Source organism: Scyliorhinus torazame, chromosome 17 (genome assembly GCF_047496885.1).
Source record: "Scyliorhinus torazame isolate Kashiwa2021f chromosome 17, sScyTor2.1, whole genome shotgun sequence".
In the NCBI taxonomy this organism is placed as follows: domain Eukaryota; kingdom Metazoa; phylum Chordata; class Chondrichthyes; order Carcharhiniformes; family Scyliorhinidae; genus Scyliorhinus; species Scyliorhinus torazame.
The window spans coordinates 145,487,319-145,513,059 of record NC_092723.1 but is presented as its reverse complement, the minus strand read 5'-3'; the positions used below and the strand labels follow the sequence as shown (position 1 = coordinate 145,513,059).

General features: G+C 43.4%; 1 protein-coding gene across 3 annotated transcripts in view; it reads left to right on the top strand.

Moving 5' to 3' along the window:
- Positions 1–25,741, top strand: part of unkl (unk like zinc finger) — a 262,287-nt gene that overhangs the window by 170,186 nt on the left and 66,360 nt on the right. Inside the window, exons 5-12 of one of the 3 annotated variants that reach the window (XM_072481215.1) lie at positions 6,561–6,696; positions 12,983–13,100; positions 16,257–16,341; positions 19,915–20,096; positions 21,249–21,288; positions 21,364–21,437; positions 23,402–23,467; positions 24,615–24,780. In XM_072481215.1, the coding sequence (XP_072337316.1) occupies positions 6,561–6,696; positions 12,983–13,100; positions 16,257–16,341; positions 19,915–20,096; positions 21,249–21,288; positions 21,364–21,437; positions 23,402–23,467; positions 24,615–24,780 (867 nt within the window). Of the gene's footprint in view, positions 1–6,560; positions 6,697–12,982; positions 13,101–16,256; positions 16,342–18,547; positions 18,848–19,914; positions 20,097–21,248; positions 21,438–23,401; positions 23,468–24,614; positions 24,781–25,741 lie in introns of those variants that run through there. The other 2 variants (XM_072481214.1, XM_072481216.1) reach the window with 2 other exon arrangements.

The following is a 25,741-nucleotide window of genomic DNA, read 5'->3' as shown; positions in this document are numbered from 1 at the left end:
GTGTGAATATGCCACACCTGACTCATCGCAAGTCCAGTCAATCCTAGCTGTGGATTCCGAGGACTAATGGCGAGCAGTGATGAAGGTCAAACACTGCCTCATTCAGTTCAAGCTGGACACGGGTGCCTCTGCCAACCTCCTCTCCAGGCAGACTTCAGACGCATTAAGAAGCCCCCCACGGTCCTTCCAGCTGCTTGCAAGCTCCTGGATTACAACGGGAATGCCATCATGGCACTGGGATCCTGCCATCTTCACATATCCAACCGACACACACAAGCACGGTTACGCTTTGAAATTGTTAAGCCGGACAGGGCATCCCTACTAGGTGCTGCCGTATCGATACAAGATTCTGCTACGACCTGATGCCAAGCCAGTGGTCCACGCACCACGACGTGTCCCTGCTCCACTGAGAGAGCGCCTGAAGGCACAGCTCAAGGATCTTCAGCAAAATGGCATTGTATCCAAGGTCACCGAACCGACTGACTGGGTCAGCTCAATGAGTGTACGTAAAGAAGCCTTCGGGGGACCTGCACATCTGCGTTGATCCCAAGGATCTCAGTAGGAATATCATGCGGGAGCACTACCCCATCCCGAAGTGGGAGGAACTCACGAGTGAGATGGCACACATGTGCTTCTTCACCAAATTGGATGCATCACAGGGATTTTGGCAAATCCAGCTGGAAGAGTCCAGTAGAAGACTCTGCAGCTTCAACACTCCTTTTGGCAGGTACTGCTACAATCGCATGCCATTTGGCATCATCTCCGCATCGGAGATATTCCATCGCATCATGGAGCAGATGATGGAAGGCATTGAAGGGGTTCATGTGTACGTGGACAACATCATCATATGGTCCACCACCCCTGAAGAACATGTGTTCCGTCTCCAGAAGGTATTCCGCCGTGTACATGCCAACGGCCTAAAGTTAAACCGGTTCAAATGTTGTTTAGGCACATCGACGCTCAAGTTCCTAGGTGACCAGATCTCACAGCACGGTGTGCGCCCGGACACAGGCAAAATCAAGGCCATCGAGGCGATGAAGGTCCCTGAGGACAAAAAGGCGGTGCTGCGCTTGGGTATGGTCAATTTTCTGGGCAAGTTCATTCCAAACATGGCCACACACACACCACGGCCCTACGCAACCTGGTGAAAAAGTCAACTGCCTTCTGAGTGGAAGGCGGCACACCAGACAGAGTGGCTGGAGCTGAAAGCCAAGTTCACCACTGCACCAGTCCTGGCATTCTTCGACCCGGACCGGGAGACAAAGATATCCCCAGATGCGAGTCAGGATGGCATCGGTGCGGTGTTGCTTCAACGAGATGACATCATCCTGGGCACCAGTAGCCTACGCATCAAGGGCGATGACGCCCACTGAAAGCAGATGTGCTCAGATTGAGAAGGAGTGCTTGGGTCTTCTCACCGGCATCCTCAAATTTCATGATTATGTCTACGGCCTGCCGACATTCACTGTCGAGACGGATCATAGGCCTCTGGTCCACATCATCCACAAGGACCTGAACGAAATGACGCCTCGGTTGCAGAGAGTCCTGCTTAAATTTAGGAAGTATGACTTCAACTTGGTGTACACACTTGGCAAGGAACTCATCATCGCTGATGCATTGTCCCGCTCCGTCACCTCGCCCAGTGAGCCGCTGGAGATCATCCAGCACATCGAATCGCAGGTGCAGCTGTGTGCTAGCACTCTCCCGGCGACAGGTGAGAAAGTAGTTCTCATCCGCGATGAGACAGCCAAAGACCCCCTTTTTGCAGCGCGTCATCCACAACCTCACCAATGGCTGGCAGAAAGGGCAGTGCCCACAATTTTACAATGTGAAGGATGACCTGATGGTGATTGATGGTATCCTCCTCAAGCTGGGCAGGATTGTCATTCCGCTCAGTCTCCAGAGCTTAGTGCTGCGCCAGATTCATGAGTGACAACTGGGCGTCGCGAAGTGCAGACGCAAAGCCCGGCAAGCTGTCTACTGGCCCGGCATCAGCCAGGACATCACAAGCATAGTCCTGAACTGTGCTATCTGTCAGCGGTTCCAGCCAGCAAGGACGCTCCAACAGCATGACATAGTGACCTCACCGTGGAACACGGTTGGCATCGACCTCTTTCATGCGACTACGTATTGATCATCGACTATTTCTCGAATTACCCTGAGGTGCTGAAGCTCCCGGACCTCGCCTCTCGGACCGTCATCAAAGCCTGTAAGGAGACGTTCTCAAGGCATGGCATCCCAATCACTGTCATGAGCGACAATGGCTCCCGTGCTTTACCAGTCGAGAATGGTCCACGTTTGCCAGGTCATACAATTTCCAGCATGTCACCTCCAGTCCGCACTATCAGCAGTCCAATGGAAAAGTCGAGAAAGGGGTGCACATTGTGAAACAGCTCATCTGCAAGGCCGCGGACTCTCCTTCCGACCTACACCTTGCACTGCTCGCGTACAGGGCGACTCCATTGTCCACTGGCATGTCGCCGGCTCAACTCCTGATGAACAGGGACCTGCGGACGACGCTTCCAGCCATACACCTGCCCAACCTGGATCACCTCCCGGTGCTGCAGAAGATGCAGCAGCTCACAGACCGTCAAAAGCAGGGCTATGATGCCCATGCCACCGATCTGGCCGTGCTATCCCCGGCAGACACTGTTAGGATCAAGATACCGGATGGTAGGTGGTCTGCCCCGGCTGTCGTTCGACAGGCTGTGCCCCACTCTTATGTTGTACTTTTGGCTGATGGCTCCATCGTGCGAAGGAATCGACGGGCACGGTGCAAAGTTGCCTGCCCGCAACCACTTTCTCCTCCATTTCCATATGTTGAATTGCCACCTCCTGATACCTCGCACCATGAGGCCACCAGTCAGGCTTCCATCCTGCCTGTCAAGGCGCCGTCTCTCCTCCCCCCCGGGCCACCTCTCTGGCGGTTGACCAGGATCAGATACAAGCATCAGAGACTGGACTTGTGAATACTTGTTTTGTTTGCTCTGTTCTGTTGTCCTCCGTCAGTCACGTTAGTCAGACTCATTCACATTCATTCATAGACTGAGTTACTACATTTAGATTAGCAGAGAGTAGTACTCATTGAGAACTGTGCTAATAGTTCAATAAAACACATTGAACTCACTTCAAAGTCTGGAGTATCTTTTACTCAAAACTGCATCAAGTGGCAGCTTGTGTTATTCCAAATTACATAACACAACACTTGGCACAGCAAAAATTGGCTTCTGAAGTGCGGAGGAAATTAGATCAGGTTCTCGATCATGATTGTTGTCCCATATATTGATCTCAACTTGGAAGTGTGTGAACATATGGGTCATACTGTAGCCAGCATCAGCGCCTTCAAGAGAAGGAAGCAATGAAAGTTCCATGAGTGAAGTCGCCAACCCCAACAGTGGGTTTATTGTGGACAGACCAGTCTTCCCGGGATGCTGTCACGAGCCTTCTTTCGAATTGGTGAAGGATTATGGAGCTGATTGCTACCCGCATGGAGATGGAATTACTGATTTGTCAGCAGAATGCAGAGGTTTGTCACATGACAAACTAAATGGGGAAATGCTTCGGAATTCAGAAGCACAAAGGGACTTGGGAATTTTTTGTTCCTGATTCTCTTAAGGTTAACGTTCAGGTTCAGTCGGCAGTTAAGAAGGCAAATGCAATGTTAGCATTCATGTCAAGAGGGCTAGAATACAAGACCAGGAATGTACTTCTGAGGTTGTTTAAGGCTCTGGTCAGACCCCATTTGGATATTGTGAGCAGTTTTGGGCCCCGTATCTAAGGAAGGATGTGCTGGCCTTGGAAAGTGTCCAGAGGAGGTTCACAAGAATGATCCCTGGAATAAAGAACTTGTCGTATGTGGAACGTTTGAGGACTCTGGGGTCTGTACCCGTTGGAGTTTAGAAGGATGAGTGGGGATCTTATTGAAACTGACAAGATACTGCGAGGCCTGGATAGAGTGGACGTGGAGAGGATGTTTCCACTTGTAGGAAAAACTAGAACCAGAGGACACCATCTCAGACTAAAGGGACGATCCTTTAAAACAGAGATGAGGGGGAATTTCTTTCGCCAGAGGGTGGTGAATCTGTTGAACTCTTTGCCGCAGAAGGGTGTGGAGGCCAATTCACTAAGTGTCTTTAAGACAGAGATAGGTAGGTTCATGATTAATATGGGGATATGGGTTTCTTGGGGAAAAGGCAGGAGAATGGACATGAGAAAATATCAGCCATGATTGAATGGCAGAGCAGACTCGATGGGCCGAGTGGCCTAATTCTGCTCCTGTGTCCTATGGTCTATGACAGTGAAGGACAAGGAGCAATTTCTAATTGCAAGTTAGCAAGTGGGGAAGTAATTTATAACCTTCACTAAACAGCACATAAAATAATACACTCCCAGTTGTAATAATAATAATCTTTATTGTCACAAGTAGGCATACATTAACACTGCAATGCAGTTACTGTGAAATCCCCTAGTCGCCACATTCCGGCACCTGTTCGGGTACACTGAGGGAGAATTCAGAATGTTCTAAGTACCTAACAGCCCTTCTTTCGGGACTTGTGGGAGCTACTGGAGGAAACCAACTCGGGACAGGTGGAGAACGTGCAGACTCTGCACAGGCAGTGACCCAAGCCGGGAATCGAACCTGGGACCCTGGCAACAGTGCTAACCACTGTACTACCGTGCTGCCCAGAATTATTAGCCTGATATCTAAGCATACCCCATGGCTCTTAAGTGGTATTTTGCAATTTGCGTTGAAAGCAAATCAGTATGAGAGTCTACTGTTGGACATTAATGTTACTGTATTGATTAATCAAGATCCACTTAATTCCTCAATAAAACAGAATTGTAGACACACTCTTACTTGCTGAGATAGAATCCCGGGACTCTGGTTCCTTGCATCAGGGAACCTGGCTTTTATCTGTGTCAGAATCATAGGTGGGTTTAGAATGTTGTAGTTATCACGAGAGCTCTAATGTAGCAGTATAACAGAGGGCACTGTCACCTGAGAACTTTGTTTATTCAGTTTGACACAATGGAACGGCACTTTTTTCCATATAATGTCCTTTCCCATGTAGCTTTGCATTTCGTGTAGACTGCTTTCAAATTGATGTTTTTCCTATGGCTCACTTTATGCAGTTCCCTCCTTTTTCAAAATGACAACTTGCAATTTTACCACAACTTAATTGTAGTAAAATACCCTAAGGCACTTCACAGATGAATTATCTAACAAAACAAAACCTAACCACAAGTGATAGGTAAAACTTTGTCAGTGAGGGAGATTTAAAAGGAGTAAAGGAGCAGAGAGGCTTAAGGAAGGAATTCGATTTTAGGGTCAAGACAAAGGAAGACATGGCCACCAACAGTGCAGCAATTTAGAATTAGGAATGCACAAGATGCCAAAATTCGCAGAGTGCAGTGAATTAAAACCTTTAGGGCTGGTGGAGTTAGAGATGTGAAGGGACAAGGCTCTGGAGGGAATTTGAAATCTAGTGAGAACGACACTTTTTCTTCCTCTTGTATTGTTTATAATTTAACTGAGCTCTATATTAAGAACCGTGCCCATATATTTTGGTGAATATTTCATTAAGCAACAGATAAATGATTATGCATTGTCATTTTCACATCAAACCAACAATAGAATCAATAAATACTTTTGTGTTGTAAATGAAATGAAATGAAAATCGCTTATTGTCACAAGTAGGCTTCAAATGAAGTTACTGTGAAAAGCCCCTAGTTGCCACATTCCTGCGCCTGTTCGGGGAGGCTGGTACAGGAATTGAAACGTGCTGCTGGCCTGCCTTGGTCTACTTTAGAAGCCAGTTATTTAGCCCAATGTGCTACACCAGCCCACACAAGGAAAGTACATTTAAAGCTACTGATTATAATCCTATCTATCGTGTGTTGGTAATGCTGATCATGCAGAAATTACAATCATGATTGTTGTTGATTAGTAAAATCTCCAGCAGCACTTCCTCCTCAAGTATGTATCTACATCATAAAAATCCTGAGATTTAAGCTGCAAGAATTAACATTTTAAAAACTTGCAGGCAGGTTGCTTGATATAGTGGGACGTTTACACTTTCATATTCTTTGAAATTTAAAGCTTTTATGGTTAGAACTGTTTCTTATGCTTGTATTTTTCTTTGAAGCAAAGAGGGTAATATTTCTAATGCTACCCTTTTATGAACACGTTAAATGGCATTTTTATATTTTGTGTCTCTGGATGGAAGGCGTAAGTCTCAAAATAGCCAATAAAAAGAGTCACAATGTTTGCTCTGAAGATAGCATTTCAGCGGTCCACTTTTATGATGTTTGGTTCCAGGTGGGGAGTGCCGAAGAGAGAATAAGGCCTTGGATATAATGCAGTGAACAGGTCCATATAAGTCTGTGTGTCTGGTGAGGGAATTTCTGCATGTGTATGGGTTGGAGTGGGAGAGAGGTCTGTGTGTTGGGGGTAATAACTTTAAGTGCGTATTTCTGAAATCTCAATTTTGAGAAGCGCAGATTACACTTGGCCGACATTCTGAACGTTTTAGTCTTGACAAAATGTATTTATCTTGCAGAAACAAACTTTGTGCTTGCAAATTATAAGACTGAACAGTGTAATAAACCACCTAGACTCTGTCGACAAGGCTATGCCTGCCCTCATTATCATAACAGCAGGGACAGAAGAAGGAACCCTAGAAAATTTAAATACAGGTAATAATCTATTCCATTTTTGCAGGGTGTTTTCTTTTGTGTAACCCTAACTTACACCTGAACATCAACCCCTCACTTCCACCTGCCAAGATATGTACATTTGAATTATTTGCCGCATGGTTTATCTGTTTTTAAGCTATTCAATGTTTCACTTAAAATTGTGATTATACAAGAAAATAAAGCACAACTGCATGTACTTTGCAACCAGTCAGGGAGCTTGATAAGAATGCGACAGAAGATTGGGAAAATTCTTTACTGCCTATCCTCACATTCCTCATTTAATCAACTCTCATATTCAGTGACTGAACAATTTCTGCAAAATCACTTCCTTAAATTTTAATGGAATGGTTCCTGATTGATCCTGACATGAAGCAGTGATTACAAGGGTATAAGATAAAGCGAGGATGGACAGCACGGTGGAACAGTGGTTAGCACTGCTGCCTCACTGCGCCTAAGGTCCCAGGTTCAATCCTGGCTCTGGGACACTGTCCATGTGGATTTTGCACATTCTCCCCGTGTTTGCGTGGATTTCGCCCCCACAACCCACTGATGTGCAGGATAGATGGATTGGCCACGCTAAATTGTCCCTTAATTGGAAAAAATGAGTTGAGTACTCTTAAAAGATAAGGTGAGGCCAATCTCATAGGGCACCTTGCCACCATGGTGAAAAGAGTAGGACAGAAATTGAGAATTCGATATTTCAAGGTTGGATTATAATAGACTGTAGAGAATAGAGGGAAGGAGACTGAAAGCAGAGAGGAATCAGTTCATTTTGGTGCTAGGAATAGATTGGATTAGAAGCTGGTACAATGATGCCCGATCGCTCGTTTCTCTTTTTGTTCCTCCCCTTATGATCTCCCATGGCTGTGATGTTGCAAGCTACCCCCAAATATGCAAAAGCAGCACCGTGATTGGTTTTCCCCTTCATTATTTTATCCCCTTCTCATGGGAGAGCCTTTTTTTTTTTCTTCTTTTGTATCGGCGGTGGCTTAGTTTGTCGCAAATTTGTCTTTGAATCACAAGCTTCTGAGGTTATGTCCCACTCCAAGGGCTTGAGCACAAAAGGGACGTGTCAGTGCAATACCGAGGGATCACTGCACTATTGGACGCTCTATCTTTTGGATAAGACGTTAAACAGTGTCCCCATCTACCAACTTTGGGGGATGTAAAGGATCTCTTGGCATTATTTCAAAGAAGAGCAGGAGAGTTATCTCACTGTCCTGGCCAATATTTATCAATATCACAGGAAAACAGATTATCTGCTCAATTCACATTGCTGTTTGTTGGAGTTTGCTGAGCGGAAATTAACTGCATTTCTTACACACCAAAATTGACTCCGCTTGAAAAAGTACTTCATTGGTTGTAAAGCAATTTGTGGCGTCTGGTCGTCGTGAAAAGTGCTATGTAAATGCATGGTGTTCTTTCCAGTAATGCGCTTGGATGAATACCCCCATTGAACTAAGCAGTAATCTTCTTCCCTGCTCTGCTGCTGCTACCCCGCCCCACCCCACCACTACCATACACTATTGTTTTGACAATTGGCTGGGATAATAACAAAATTTATTATATAATGTATTTGGAGGCCAGATTATGAGGGGCATTTCTGGAACAGTACATTAAAATTATTTTGGGGGTGTGGACAGTACAGCACTTTGCTATATAGCAAAGGGAACACTGATTCCTTATAGAATTCTAGAAGATTACAGAATGTAAGGAGGACAGATTGGGTCTATGCTGACTTTGAGAGCAATCTATAGCCAATATAATTTCACTGTTCTCTCTACATCGCTCTTCGGCCACCTGCATTTGAAATAGTTTTTACTGAGAAGATGTAAATGTTTCTGCTTTAGCCATTCTGATGGAGCATTCCATGCTCCTAAAATGTCTGCGAAGCTACTAATGGCAGATTGATGAAGCTCGCCCATCACTGACAATGTTGCAGTTTTGTGAAACCTGTAATTCGGCGCCAGTTACAGCTCACTTCAGTAGTGTTTCCTCGCACTTGTAACATAGTGAACCTCTACTGCAGTACAATTCAATGTTAAACAGCAGCAGTTTATATTTATTGTTGAAATATTTTTGGGTGCTTCATGGAAATGTAAGGAAGTGAATGAATGCTGAAAGAAAGATTAAGAGGATAGTTGTCCTGTTTCGGGATTATTTAGATCATTTATCCAACGTTTGAAAATAAGAATCACATTAAGAGGGATTTTTTAAAGCATCTTTTTAAGAATGTATTTATTGTTGGCATAGGGCTTTGCTGACATTTTTTTTAACCTATTGCTAGTTGTCATCGAGATGATGGTGGACCTTTTCCTTGAACCACTGCAATTTGTGTGATATAGGTACTCCCAGGGATGGAATTTAATAACCCCCCCCCCAATTAAGTCAGGGGCGGGCCCATCGAGAATAATAGAAATGACTGTGGCAGGGTTCCCACTGGTTCTCTAGCTGGTGGATGGAGCCACTGCTGTGGCCATTAAGTTCAGCTCACAAAGGGCAATTTGGTTGTCTATATGTGTAAAAATAACAAATGTCTAACTGGTCACAAGGAGATGCTATTCTTTCACCCCTGGGGTCTGCCAGATAGTACACACTTCTGCATTCTGCATGGGTGGTAGTAAGATTTGCCTTATCTCTCGCTCATAGATAAGTCAGTCCGGTTGAATGAATGTCAGTTATGTTTATTTCTTTAAGAACATATTTTGGTGCATTCACACAAAATTAACTGGAAAATACTTTTTTCTTGTGTGTCTCGAAATGTCCTTGAGACACCAATGAGTGGAAGCAAAAATTACAAGCTAAAAGTGACTTCAGATTTACAAAATTAAAAGTCATTCAACAAAGGCCTTTAAAAGTAATTTTTACCAATGCTCCAAGGATTCTCCGACGGCTAAAATTTCTCTGCTAATCAGTTAAACGGATTACATTCTCAAGGGAATCGGGGTTTAGCCCCTTACTTAGTTTCATTGGTTCTAATTCTCAGCTGAGAACCCCTTGGTTCGTTCAGGAACGTGTCAGTCACTTAACAGGCAATTGGTTAATTAACCATTAATCAATCACTCCAAATTAATTTTATTTCCATGACTCTTGTCCCACATTTAAATTCCCTACCTCACGTCTGGTCTCAGTTACGAGATTGTTTCAAACTCATTGAATGTACCTCATGTAAGTAAAAGTACTGATGAGTGTACTTGCAGTACACTGTTCGTAACATTTGAGACAGTCATGGACAGTATTCAAAAGATTAGCCAATTTTATAATGTACTCATATTTCTACAAATTCAGTAATTTTCAAGAATCATTTCAGCTCATATTTTAAAGGACCTCCCTCTATAATTGTTGAATCCAACAATGGTGGATAGGGTACCAATGAAGTGGGCTGCTTTGTCCTGGATGGTGTAGAGCTTCTTGAATGTTGTTGGAGCTGCACTCATCCAGGCAACTGGAGAGTATTCAATCATTCTGTTAATTTATGCCTTGTGGGTAGTGGACAGGCTACAGGAAGTTAGGAAGCGAGTTACTTGCCACGTTCCCAGCCTCTATCCTGCTCTTGCTACATATGGACTTGGACTGGTTCAGTATCTGAGGAGTTTCCAACAGTGCTGAACATTCTGCAGTCATCAGTGAACATTCCCACTTCTGACCTTATGATGGAGGGAAGGTCATTGATGAAGTAGCTGAAGATGGTTGGCCCTAGTTCACTACCTCGAGGAACTCCTGAAGTGATGTCCTGGAACTGAGATGATTGGCCTCCACCCACCACAACCAAATTCCTTTGTGATAAATATGATACCAACCAGCAGACTGTTTTCCCCCTGATTCCCATTGACTTCAATGTTGCTACGGACACTTGATGCCACACCCAATCAAATGTCTACTTGATGTCAAGGACAGTCACTCTGGCCTCACCTCTTGAGTCCAGTTAGTTTGTCCTTATTTGGACCGAGGCTGGAATGAGGTCAGAAACTGAGTGGACCTGGCAGACCCCAAGCTGAGTGTCACTGCACAGGTTGAGTAAGTCCCACTGGATAGCACAGTTGATCACCCCATCCATCACTTTGTTGATGGTCGAGAGTAGACTGATGGGACAGTAATTGGCTGGATTGAATTTGTTCTGTGCTTCATGGACGGGGCATACCTGGGCGATTTTACACATTGCCAGGTAGGTGTCAACATTGTAGCTGCACTGGAACAGTTTGGCTAGAGGCACAGAACGTTCTGGAGCCTTTGCAGTATCCAATGCGTTCAGCCATTTCTTGATATCACTTGGAGTGAATTGAATGAGGAACTAAGAACCGTACAAATGGTTATAGATAGTTTAGAGAGTGGGCCAAAATGTGGCAGATGGAGTTTAACGTGGATAAGTGTGAGGTCATGCATTTTGGTCGGAAAAATGGAAAGGCAACTTATTATCTAAATGGGGAGAGACTTCGGGGGGCTCCGATGCAGAGAGATCTGGGTGTCCTCGTGCATGAATCACAGAAAACGAGCATGCTGGTGCAGCAAATAATAAGTAAAGCAAATGGAATGTTGTCATTTATCGCAAAAGGAATTGAGTATATAGGTAAGGAAGTGTTGTTGCAACTATACAAGGCATTGGTAAGACCGCATCTGGAGTATTGTGCACAGTTTTGATCCCCTTATTTGAGGAAAGATGTAGTGGCATTGGAGGCAGTTCAGAGGAGATTCACTAGGTTTTCTTTTTTTGATGGTCCAGAAACTTTATTTGGGGATGACAAATTAACTTGAACTGGCAAGTGCCGTTAGTTCAGCTCCTCGGTAACCTCTCAGCTGTTTGATGGTTTGGCCCATTCCACATTCAGGATTAAGTGGTCGTAACCAAAGCCTGAAACACCAGCAATGGCTCTGGCAGCATCCTCATGGCGATGGAAACTAATAAAGGCGAAACCCTTGAACTGGCCCGTGTTTTTGTCCTTGCCAAGTAGATTCTAGAAATGGAACCGAAGGGCCTGAACATCTCCTGCAGGTCAGTTTCTCGTGTGTCTGCCGAGAGGTTAGTGACATGGAGTGTGACATTGTCACTCGCTCTACGATTTGTCTGCATTGACTCTCTGCGTCAATTGGCTCCATCGCGCAAGCTTTTGAAGCTTTCCTCGTTTCAATTCGGAATGTGCAGATAATCTTCAATTCCTTTCCATCCTCATTGATTTTGTAAATGGTGGTTTGAATATTCCTTTGATCTGTTCTTTAGGTGAAGGCAGGGGGCCTCTCTGCTTCGATCCATCCACATCTCTTTCAAATGCATTTTCAGTACTTTTATCCTCGGCTCCCTCCTCCTCCACCTGGTTGGCCCAGTTGGGCTTCGAGTCAAAATCCATGCGGGCACCAGCCGAGCGCAGTCTGAGAGACCGGTCAGGCCGCACGGAGAGAGGTTCACTAGATTGATTGCAGAGATTAGGGGTTTGTCATATGAGGAGAGATTGAACAGTTTAGGCCTATACTCTAGAGTTCAGAAGAATGAAGAGCGATTTAATTGAGGTATACAAGATGCTAAAAGGTACAGATAAAGTAGATGTGGAGCTGATGCTTTCTCTTGTGGGGCATTCTAAAAAGAGAGGTCATAATCTTAGAATAAGAGGTAGCAAATTTAAAACAGATTTGAGGAAAACTACTTCTCCCAAAGGGTTGTGAATCTGTGGAATTCACTACCCCAGAGTACGGTGGATGCAGGGACAGTGAGTAAATTTAAGGAGGTGTTAGACATTTTTAATTGGTAATGGGTTGAGGGGTTATGGAGAACGGGCAGGGCGGTCGAGTTGAGGCCAGGATGGGATCAGCCATGATCACATTGAGCGTGTTAGGTTCGGGAGGCTAAATTGCCTATTCCCGCTCTTAGGTCATGTGATCTCGTGAGGAGATGCTCTGGCTGATTTCGCAATCCAGCTCTTGGTCTGTAACATTGTAGATAGCAGATGAGGAACATATCAGCCATGATTGAGTCTGCTCCGCCATTCTATGAGCTGAATGGCCTAATTCTGCTCCTATATCTTATGACCTTATGAATTTGCTGAATACTGACATCTGTAATGCTGGGGATCATGGGAGAAGGCTGAGATGGATCATTCACTCAGCACTTCTGGCTGAAGATGGTAAGCTGCAAAGAAGGTGTTGATTTATTATTGTCAATCCCTTATAGAAAGAGAGAAATATTAGTGCACTGAAAGTTGTACATATGCACAGGTTGCAATGTCTGCAATCCCTCTTCAGGATGGGTTGAATTACTCTACACTACAGAATAATTTCCCCCTGTTTCATTTTGTAGATCAACACCTTGTCCTAATGTCAAACATGGAGATGAATGGGGAGAGCCCACAAAATGTGAGAGTGGAGATAACTGTCAGTACTGTCATTCTCGAACTGAACAGCAGTTCCATCCAGAGGTAAGGCTGTGAAATATGTACGGTTATGAGAAGTAGAGCCATCTGATAAAAGGGTGTTAAAAGATGGAATGGATCCTAAGATAATTTGGTGCAAAATCCTGGTGAAGTTACTTAGTCACCATTCTTGTTGTATAACCTTGTTCATTCATGCTTTGCCCGAAGGTAGATCCTTAGCTTGTGTCTGCTGATGCTTCATCCTGAACTATTTTCTTGGCAGTGATGGTTTGTCATTAACTTCCACTCGCTGGAGGCAGGTCCCAAATCTATTTCAACCGGAACGAGAATCGAACCAGCACTTGTTAGTGTTATTCTAGACCACATGCTAAACATCTAGCCAACTGTGCTAACCATATACAGAAAGTTATTTAACTATCTGACTTCATTGGAGCACCTCTTTCAGATGAGACATGGGTTCTGAAATTGTAAGCAGATAGGCATTTGCTGGGGATTTACTTGTGGCGGTATGGACAGGAACAGACTAAAACTCAAGTTGTTGGGTTAGGCGATGCATGTTTTGTAATGCGTACCTCAGTAATGAAAAGCTTATAAAGATTGGCTCCATTTCTATCCTTTGCCACCACGCTTTCTGGAGTAGAACGATTTCTGTCTGTCCCTTGAAGTGAATGTAAAAGATCCCACAGCATATTCTATGCTCGGAGAGCTAGGGAGTTCTTCTGCTTTGGTTCTTCTTCCTCACCAAAAGAACAGATTGCTGATTGTTTCACAGTGTCAGGGACCCGGGTTTGATTCCCGGCTTGGGTCACTGTTTGTGAGCAGTCTGCACGCTCTCCCCGTGTCTGCGTGAATTTCATCCGGGTGCTCTGGTTTCCTCCCACAAGTCCCGAAAGACGTGCTGTTAGGTACTTTGGACATTCTGAATTCTCCCTCAGTGTACCCGAACAGGCGCCGGAATGTGGCGACTAGGGGATTTTCACAGTAACTTGATTGCATTGTTAATGTAAGCCTACCTGTGACAATAAGGGGACGGCACGGTAGCACAGTGGTTAGCACAGTTGCTTCACAGCTCCAGGGTCCCAGATTCGATTCCCGGCTTGGCTCACTGTCTGTGCGGAGTCTGCACCTTGTCCCTGTGTTTGCGTGGGTTTTCTCCGGGTGCCCTGGTTTCCTCCCACAGTTCAAAGATGTGCAGGTTAGGTCGATTGGCCACGCTAACTTGCCCTTAATGTCCAAAGAAAAAGGTGAGGTGGGGTTACTGGGTTACGGAGATGAGGTGGAGGTGTGGGATCGGGTAGGGTCCTCTTTCCGAGGGCTGATGCAGACTCGCTGAGCTGAATGGCCTCCTTCTGCACTGTAAATTCTATGTCTATTATCTCATTGCTGTTTGTGGGACTTTGCTGTTTCAAATTGGCTGCCATTTTTCCATATAAAACAATAGTGACTGCACATCAAAAATAATTTGTTGGCTGTGCAGTGCTTTTGGATGCCCTGAAAATAAGAAAAGAGCATTATAAATGCACATTCTCCTTCCTCCCATCAGATCCAAGCTTGATCCACAATTCCAACAGGAATCTCAAAGTAAGATACGAGCTGGCTTCCAATCGTTAAATTAGCTGCACTTGTTGAGTCCACTAGTTCTTGGGCAAAAATAAATAAAGACAAAGGATTATATTTGTAATTTTCCTTTTTTGTGTGCTAAGGGAAGATTCATGGATTTACTTCTCACTCCCATGTCTATGAAAAGTGCCTCACCTACACTTGGACATCTCACTGTAGACACAGACCAAGGTTGCAAAGTCATTACTTGTAGGATTGCAGGTGCATTGTTGCTGCTATGATCCAGATTGTGACAGGACCTGAGGGCCATTGTCTCATGAACAAGGATCAGTATTGCCGATTCTTCTCTCCCATCCTGATCCAAAAATGAATGCTACATCACAAAATGATTCTTGATGGATGTGCGTGCTTATGTGAATGTTATTAGAACTAAAATGGACATTACAAAAGTGTAACTGGCTTGTGAACATCTATCGATACAATTTAAACATAAAACTGAAGGACAATCAAGAGCATTTAAAGTGTTGAAGGACTCTTGGTATATGTTGTCAATTTGTAACCTAGCCTTTTTTAGTGTACACAAGTTAGATACAATTGAGAAAGATCGTTTGGCATTCTGCTCTTTCACCATTTGCCAGATTTGTCCAGAAACAGAATGTTCTGTGACTTGGTCAGCTATTAATCAGAAAATTGCCTGATTTGGGTACATACAATAGGATTCCTTTGTTGAAATGAAAAACCTTTTGAAAAGTCTACTGAGCCCTCCCCCACTCTGCTAACATGTGGAAGAGGAGGGTTAAAATTTAGGGGCAGTATGGTGGCAGCACAGTAGTTAGCACTGTTGCTTCACAGTGCCAGGGTCCCAGGTTTGATTCCCGCTTGGGTCACTGTGAGCAGTCTGCACGTTCTTCCCGTGTGTGCGTGGGTTTCCTCCGGGTGCTTCAGTTTCCTACCACAAGTCCCAAAAGACGTGCTGTTAGGTGAATTAGACACTCTGAATTCTTCCTCTGTGTACCTGAACAGGCGCTGGAATGTGGCGACTAGGGGATTTTCACAGTAACTTCATTGCAGTGTTAATGTAAGCCTACTTGTGACAATAAAGTTTATTATTATTACTACTACACATATTACCTGCATTTATGCACCAGTTGCCTTTATGTACTGTTTGTTTTTACGCATACGTATATAAATACAAATTTGCTTTCAGATAACTCATTTTAATGTAGAAAAACATTCCAAATCTTTCAAATGTAATGGAGCACGAAGGCTGGAGAGAGTGTGGAGAGTAGTAGAGGCATTTTAGGCCAGGAAACGGTTACAGTAACAGTGAGAAGTGAGGTCATGAAGATATTTAACCACAAAGATGAGAATTTGAGGTGTTGGAAAACCTGAGGCCAGTGTGGCCAGTGTAAGTCAGCAAGAGCAGGAGTGATGAATGAGCAGGGTTTGATGTGGGATAGAATATAGGTAGCAGAGGTTTGGGTGAGTTAAACATTGCAGGGTGTGGAGGATGTGAGGCCAGACAGAAGAGGATTGGAATAGTTGAGTCGGAAAAGGTAACTGAGCCATTAATGAGAGTTTCAGCATGTAGATGAGATAACGGATATTTATCTTTGCATTAATCGCTTTCCCCCTTTCTAGATTTACAAGTCTACAAAATGCAATGATATGCGGCAGACGGGATACTGCCCACGTGGGCCTTTTTGTGCATTTGCACATGTTGAACGTAAGTTAGCATTCCATGTATCACTCATTGAGGGTGTTCCATTTTCTGAGGTTATTTGGTTCTGCAATGGGTGCAGAGTTATTCTGTTGAAACACAACTACTATTGACCAAAAATGTCACACATGCAGTGGGAATCACTTTTATTGTCCTGCCACTTCATTAAAATTTGTTGTACTCTTGCTCCATCTTTTTCTTTTCTACAGCAAAATTTACAGCAGAAGAGATTCAAATGCTTGTCACTAAACCAAGTATTCCATATTCTTTAAATGTCACATTCACTTGAGGTGCTTATTTTAATATGTTGTGAACTCAACCATCCTGCGAAGTATATATTTTTTTAACATCATTGAAGGACTGTGGAGAAGAGTTAGCAGAGGTGCTCTTTCACTCTCACTTAGATATACTAGTTTGTGGGAAAGTGGGAGTTTGGTAACCAATATGACACTTGTTTCAAGGAAGGATAAATGGGATACTTGTATTTGTCCAATGTCAGTTGTAGGCAAAGTCTTCAAATCCATAATTTGAGGTTAATTTAGATAATATTTAGACATGCAAAGGAAAACCAGAACACCCAGCATGGACTGGTTAAATGCAAGTTTAATTTTACAAATTTGAGTTTTCTGACGATAAATGAAGGGAATACAGTAAATATGTCATGTAATGTTTTTCAGAAGGAATTTGCTAAGGCAATAACCCCTGATTACTCTTCTCTACGGTAAACCATCGTCTTGATCATCTTTCCACTGACCATCTGCATTTCCAATAATAAGTGCAAGGAACTTAAGGACTTCTTTGTTACTGAAATCAAGGCAATCTGATCTGCTCCCTTCTACGAGCCCACCTGACCAAACTTCCTCGAACGCTGCCCTCTGTCCTAGCCATCTTTTTCTAGTTTATCCCCTATCTCTCTATGTGCTCTTATGAGTTCATCTTTTCCACGTTGGCCAACTCCTGCCCTCTCAGCCCTATTCCCACTGAACTGCTGGTCACCCAGCATCCACTCCTGATCCCCACGTTAGCTGATGCTGCTAACCGTTCTCTTCCTTCAGGTGCTTTCCCTCTTTCCTTTATATCTGCCATCATCACCCCATCAAAAAAACCCGTAGACCCCATTGTGTTTGCAAACTACTGTCTCACCTCTAACTGCCCTTTCCTCTCAAGTCCATGAATGTGTTGTCACCTATCAAATCCAGGCCTATCTTTTCCAAAACTCCACGTTTGAATCCCTCCAATCAGGTTTCTGCTCCTGCCACTGTGCCAAGACAGGTCTTATCAAAGTCACGAGCAACATCCGATGTGACTGTGACAAAGGTAAACTTTCCCCCCTCATCCTTTTTGACTTCTTGGCAACATTTGCCATGGTTGACAATACCACCACCCTCTACCTCTCTACTTTGGTCCAGTACGGTTGGACTGTTCTCATCTGATTCCATTTTTTTCTCTAATTTTAGCCAGAGAATCACTTTTCTTCCTGCTCCGACACCATGATCTCTGGTGTCTCCCAAGGATATATACTTCACCCCTCCTTTTTTTAATCTACATGCTGCCACTTGATCAAGCAATGTCTTGATTTTAAAATTCTCACCCTTGTTTTCAAATCCATCCATACATCTTTAATCTCCTCAAGCCTCACAACCTTCAGGGATATCTGTGCTCTTCTAACTCTGGTATCTTGAGCACCCCTGATTTTAATCATTCCACTTTGGTGGTTTAAGCCTTCAGTTGACTCAGTCCTAAGCACTGAAATATCCTCCCTACATCTGTTTGCCTCGCTACTCGCTTTGCCCCATTAAGATGTTCCTTAAATCTTACCTCTTTGACCAAGTGTTTGGTCAACTGACCTAATGGCTCACTCCTTACGTGGCTCAGTTCATTATTTTGTTTTATCATTTTCCTATGAAATGCCTTGGGTATCGTTCTAGTATGTCAGTGGTGCTAGATAAATATAAGTTGTTTATATATTTATTCAATTGTCCCTTAAAAATTCAGTGGTCTTTGCCTCAGTCAATCAGTCTAGCAAAGCATTCGATACTACAATTATTTTCAGCATAAAGAATTTTTTCCCGAACTTCCCCCTACTTTGAATTAGCGACAATTTTAATCTGACTGGTAACTGACTGCCCAAAGTAAAAGACATTAATCTAGAAAAGGATTTGATTATTTTAATAATCCCTTCTTTGCCTTTTCTGCTTCGCTGGAAATTATCACAGTACCTCAAGTCTCTCAACTATAGTTTTTCATCTCTGACATCATCCTGGTGAATCAATGCTGCGGCTTTAATGTTTTTCCTATGGTCGGGAGCCCAAAGCTACGCACGGTCTAACTGCGCCCGAACCATCATCACCCGTCAACGAGGATGGCAAGGTCATGATGCTGATAACAATCATCAACAGTTAAGCTCATGGATGGCAGGGCTTTGTGCACAAATGAATGGACTTTCTGGAGGGAGATGAGGAGACATAACTGATCTGCTGACAGACAATCCACAGGGTTGGCAACGAGAGGGGTGAGTTGGATAGTGAGGAATTTAACAAAATTAGGCCCACTGGACAGGAAGGGCAGCAAGAGAGAAAGGTGGTGCATTTGGGTCACTTCTCGTAATGAGACAGCAGTGAGTGCTTCGCTGAACCCTTCAAAAGGTGTCAAGAGGCCTGGAGGGAAACTTCAGGCTTAGTTAAGAGGGGTCCAAGCCTGGGTCAGCAGCTGGAGAGTTAGAAGGTCAAAGAGCACTTGAATACTGAAGAGTTGGGGGTGACTTGGGAAGGTTGGGAAAATAAAGGGATATGTGGAAAGAGCAAGGCAACGGGACTGTTATGGTTTGTTCTGGCTCAGAACAGAACTGACGTAGGCTGCTTTCTGTCATGGAAGCTTTCATGTCTTTTATATTGATTGATTGATATTTATTGTCACATGTACCGAAGTATAGTGAAAAGTATTTTTCTGCGGCCAAGGGAACATACACGGTATGTACATAGTAGATAAAAGAATAATCGACAGAGTACATTGACAGTGGTGCATCAACAAATAGTGATTGGTTACAGTGCGGAACAAGGCCAAACGAGAACAGCACAGGGCGTAGTGAATCGTGTTCTTACAGGGAACAGATCAGTCCAAGGGAGAGTTGTTGAGGAGTCGAGTAACTGTGGGGAAGCAGCTGTTCCTATGTCTGGATGTGGATATACTGAAGTGAACCAATGACAGATGTCAGTCCTGCACCAATTCTTCCACTTTGTTTCCTGTCCATTCAGTGGTTGCAGACCTGGAGATTTGGTATCCTGCATCATGCAGTTAATAATTTTTGAGAGATCGAGCAGGGTACGGTCTTCAAATATATTGCTGCAATCCTTGAGTGATAGGCCAGCTGGTTTGCAGTGGTATACGTTCAAACAAGTTCATGATGCTGTGAGCTGATGGGATTTTTAAAAGTGAAGTGCTTCTATTTTCCATTGTTTATAAGTTTCAAGTTGTTCCTGAACTCTTGAAAATCCTAATGCTTGTTTGCTATTTGCTTTGTTGACTAAGTAGAGCAGAACATGAGTTTTCTGTTATGAATTTAAAATTATTTTTTTGTAGGAATTCCTTCTACTGAGGAGGTGCAGATTATGAATCAGGTAGCATCCATTGTGCAGGCAGGGGCTGCGGCAGGTGCTCAGCCCAAGCAAGGTGCTCGGCTGTATTCTACAGAAAGTCTTGGATCTACAAATGACTGGGGCACAAGTATTAACTCAGGCAGCAATAATGGACAGACAGGAAACGTGAGTGTATCTCTTAACCATATTACATGTTGCTATGTCAGTGCCAACAAGCTGCTTGTCTTGTACTACTTGTATCCTGACTACCTTGGACAGAATTTTAAAAGTCTTGTTAATTCCTATACTATCTTATCTAGTTTTGTTGTGAGAGTTTTAATGTTATTAATATTTGAAGTACAATACTGTGGCACCTACAAATAACCTGAATGTGATCACTGCTGTTTTCACATCTAGTTGTGATATAAATGGCTTTGTGATTGATCAATGTGGTCCTACAAGCATGGTGGCACTTGTTTCTGACCTGGGCATGAATCCTTAATTATTTTCCTCTTTTTATCTTTTAAAAAAAAAAAAAAACATTGGTGCATGTTAATTTTAAAGAAGCGGCTTCCCTTTATTTAAGCAAATTATACTCTTGCTTTGTACTGTAAAGCCGCCATAGCCCCGGATGACCATAGGCTGTTTTCCCCTTTGAGGGCGAGAGCTGACTGGTGGTGATTTAACCTGGGGATCACCACACCTCGGGCTAGGGGCGAGGTTGAGAAGACGGAGCCTTCATGAATAACCTCAGCCAGTACAGGAATCAAACCCGCGCTGCTTGGCTTGCTTTGCATCACAAATCAGCTGTCTAGCCAAGTGAGCTGAACCAGCCCCTGTACTGTATAGCTTGTGCAACTAATTATTTTTTGTGTAGATTTAGAGGTAGGTAAGTCCACTGATGAGGAAGCAACTTACAACTGTTAGCTCAAGTCACACTGGAAACTCATTATGATGGGGAAACAGGAAGGCTACCAGCCCAACAGCCATTGGATAGTTGTGGCTTTCCAGCCCTCTATCCATTGTGAATCAGGTGACTAGTGTGAACTGGTTCCTACTGTATAGGTCAACAAGCCAGGATTGATAGGTGAATGTGTCTTGGTGTAAGTTGGCAACCATAGACAAACAGTCACTATCTCGGCTTCTGTGAATGATGTCCAGGTCAGTGGACCTCCAGAGCTCACTTAAATCTATCCCAGGAAGAGACACTGGGACATTAAAAAAGAAATACTGTTTCCCAGCTGAGTCTGACATTTAAATTGTACTTAATATTTACACAATTCTGAAACTAGAATAATTACTTGACTGGTAAGTTATCTTATGACTTTTAATTTTCAGGTTTCATCTTCTAGCAGCCCAACGGTTACTTCAAGTTCAGGTAGTAACAGTTCATTATCTCCTATTGGACCAATAAGTAGGCCCAAATATTTCACTAATGGTAGTTTATGTTCAGATCCTGCGACGTCCAGTGTTTCATCACCGACATCTACATATCCAAAAGCACCGGGGTTTGAACGAGAAGATCAGGTAATTCGCATACAAAATATCTCCTTATAACTGGGGCTGAAAGCTTGTTTCTTTTCTAAATATATCTTACCCCATTCTGTGTTTGAAGTTTTCCACTCCGAAACCTTTCCAATCCTGTACTTAAAGCTGTGAATTCCAGTGCTTGTAGCTTGTCTTTTGTACGCAGTAGTGGGGTTTATCTCTATGCTAATATGATTTGGCAGTTTGGAGCAGTTTTGACCACTTTTGTCAATTGATGTCTCTGCCTAGACTCGGGTGTCTGCCAGTTAAGAGTTCCAGGATTATGGTATGTTTTTTTTTTTAAGTCAATGCAGGTGAATTAATCTTAAATTTGAAACCAGAGCCATTTTCAGAGCACCATTTAATGAAGACCAAGTAAAAGGGGTTTGAGTTTACTTTTGAACATATTGGAAGGACAGTAATGCTCTCCTGTTCTTCCTCCTCAATCTGTTTACTGGCTTTCACTCTCTTCCCATGCTTTTGCATGTTTCCCATGTGAGCATCAGGTTGACCTGTACTCTGGTCTGTTCCAGAGCTTTTTAACTCACTGCTGGAAAGGGTGCAAGTCACATTGGTCTTCTGTCTGTTGCTCTGTTCCTTGTACCACCACCAGTCCCCACCCCCTGGCCCACCCTTGCCTCTTAATTTCAACCTGCGGAAGTACAATGCAATGGCCTAGCATCTTCCCAAATTTAGAATAACAAAGATTACAGGATTATATAATTGTAGTGTTTCAAAATCTGAAGGGATGGAGCTGGGTAGACGGAAGTTGGCTGTTTCCAATAATTTTTTAAAATAAATTTCGAGTACCTAATTATTTTTAATTTCCCAATTAAGGGGCAATTTAGTGTGGCCAATCCACCTAACCTGCACATTTTTGGGTTGTGGGGATGAAACCCACGCAGACATGGGGAGAATGTGCAAACTCCACACAGCCAGTGACTCAGGGCCAGGATTTGAACCCAGGTCCTCAGCGCCACAGTCCCAATGCTAACCACTGCGCCACATGCTGCCTAGCTGTTTCCAATAATTAAGAGTCGAGAGTGATGTGAGTGCAAGATTCTAAGAGATCTAGAATGGAGGGCAATGAAACATCATCACATGCACAAAATTGTGCGACTGGAATTCACTTCCAAGATCAGTGATCGAGGCAGTAACTGCCAACATTCCAAATTACTTGTTGAAAGAAAAGGGGAGGAGGATTGTGGGAAAAGGGTTGGGTAATTGTGATTCGGATTGTTTCCTTTTGGAGGGGCACACTAACACACACTGGCTGGGCTGAATGGCCTCTTGCTGTCTTCAACATCTATGTATTCCTATGGTATTAGGATTTAAGGTGTCACCACCACAAACTATGTGCTGTCACATGATGTTCCAGTGTGATCAATCTTCTGGCAGTGCCCAAGGAAAGAAAGTTTAAGAGATTTTCTTGACGTAATCTTTGCTTGAATGTGGAATGAACTATCTGGACAGTGACAGATCAGGCAGCACGTGACTGAATATTGCACCTTGCAGAAAAAAAGCATGATCTTGCACAAAACTGTTCAATGGATAATGTTGGAGGTCAAAGGCAATTCAGGTACCCATGGTGAACTTAATTGTTCTGTCAATTTAAGCCAAAATATGTTTTTACCAGTGCTAGAAATTGTGAAAAAAGCTGGCAGTTTCTTGAGTTCACCTTCTTAGGTGTTGAGGTGGATGTGGTAAGATAAGTGCAGCATTTTCAAATGTTTGCCGATTGCAATGTTGTGAGATAACTGGGTATCTTCCACCAGCTTATCTGAAATGATTGCTACCCAAATGCTCCTTTGAGAGATGGTAAACAGGTGTGACGTGACTGCTTGAATTCTTCATTCTTCTGCACCTGGGATTGAGTACTGATGAGGGAAGACGTTATTTTAACTGGAGTAGGTGAGATATTTGGATTGGAGCTGAAGTGCTTACAACTGTTTAATTACTTGCAGGCAAAGCAACATAAAAACCAAACACTAGAAAATAACCAGAAATTAAATGAACATGATAGTAAACAGGTGAGTGAGAGCTGAAATTTAAAAATTGATTTTGATTGTAATGGTTTCACCACTTTGTGATAAATTAGGCCACATTAACATTTGCTCTCTGTTGGTTTCCAGATGCAGAAAAGTGACTCTCTCTCACAATTACCTGAGCATTAGATGTGTATTTGGTGCACTGTTTTAGTGTATGGGTGTTTGTTTAATGGATTTGATGAAAAATATTCTTCTTTCTTTTAGAAAATATTTAATTCACATTAATACAGTGGTTTGAATGTTTACGCAGGATCTTGCGGGGGCAATAACGTTGATTTCTTTCCCCATTCCCCCCCCTCCCCCCAATGATTCCACATAGATCTGCTCCGGCTCGTGACCATCCAGTATCCCACCTTAAATGGCCGGTCTTGTGTGAGCTTGGGCAGTGATCATTAGCAGACAATGGGAACATGAGCAACATCTCTGCCAACTCTAATCCTAGCATCCAAATCCAAGCACTTGCTCCAGGGGTCACTGGCAGATGATACCTGGCTGGCTATTTTTTCCTGCTGTAATTTTAACCCAGGAACAACTGTGCTGGCTGAGCTTAGATCTCTCAGCAAACACAACCAGATTTCTCTGGCGTCTGTATACTACAAGTCCCGATGTTGCATTTCTGAAAGACCCAATGCTTGAGTTTTTTATTCTAACATATTTGGATTTGTTTCTCCTCCTTTCACCTTGGTGTTTCACTGCACTGACCTGTATTTTGCTAAGAGAGAACCTGCTATTGGGAAATGTGAAATCAGCAGGAGTAATTCTGCAACTTGATTTCCCCAATGAATTCCTACCCTTGGCACTTAACAACATGGGCAAAATCTAAAGTTGCTATTGTGATGCAAAAATATGTTGTGGTTATCTTGCAGCACAGTGCATTTGAGCATTCATTCCTTAATTAAAGGTGAATAACATTCTGACCGAAATGCTTATCACAGAGTACTCTTTTAACTGGGAAAAATCATTTGGAATTGTTTTTTGGGGAAAAATTGATTTATGAATAGATTAGATTAACTTTTCACATAATGGAGTTTCTCCATGATTGCATTTAATAAATGCTGTAAGAAATTAATTCATGTTGGCAAGTATGTTCACACCCTTGTTCTAATCAAATCCCTTCTGTACCTTGCAGAACCTTTTAAATGTATTTTCAGTGGTAAATCCACTAGCCTCCAGTATAACATCTAGTTTGGCATCTAGTATTGGATCTGATACTTCATCTCCCTCCACATTGTCAACAATGAATGCCAAAGCAGTTCCATTTTACCCTGCTAGTAATACAGTAGAATCAGTAATTGGTAAGTCCTAATTTAATTCAGTCACCTATTTGAACCTCACTAGAGCTTGTGTTTTTGGATTATTGAAAATGATCCTCCGTGATTAAGATGTACTTTCTTTATAAGAGAACAGTCTTTGTTTAGATTACGCTGCTAAATTGTACACTCCTATCAGATCATTGTGCGGTGTTGACTGAACTTCAGAAGTACATCAAAGTACAGAGTTCTTGGGCTGGATTCTTCGCACCCCGACGCCGAAATCGCGGCCAGCGCCAGGGCGGAGAATCCAGTTTGACGCCGTAATCGGGCCTGCCGCCGGTTCGGCAATTCTCCAGGCACCTAAAATCGGTGTCAACGGGGAGTACGCCGCGCCGCCGAGGGGCCATTGCCAGAGGCCCGCTCAGCAATCATTCGCCCCCAACTGGCCGAGTTCCCGATGGCGTGGAACTAACTTGTTATTGCCAGTCGGGATGCTCGCGTTTTGACGTCGGTGTGGGGCCATAGTCTCAATAATGGAGAATTCAACCCCTTGTATAGTGAGTCCTGCTGGAGATGCATGTTAATTGAGAATCACGGTGGTTTGGCTGTGATCGGCCCTACTGTCAAACATTTTTTTCGTTCTTGGCTAGAAGAGGGCAAACGAAGACCAACTTCGTAGCTTCCTTATGCTTCAGAACTGTTCTTCCAACTCCAATTGTGCCTTCCTTGTTACCACCTTTCACTTGACAGTTATTGTTTCATTGGGTGATTTGGTCGGAATCTTCAAGGTTCATTGTTTCATTGTAACATCATTGGGTCAACATTTGATGTTTTAAGTTATATCTCCAAAATACCACCTGCAGTGGGTTAGTGTTGTGGTGTTAATCTGTGTGGACCAGAAAGGTACCTGGTTTAAAGCATTGCCTGTGCTGAATAAACAATTCTTAGGTGACAGCAAGGTGCTACAGTGAACCTCACCATTTCCTCTTCCTGGTGGCTCTGT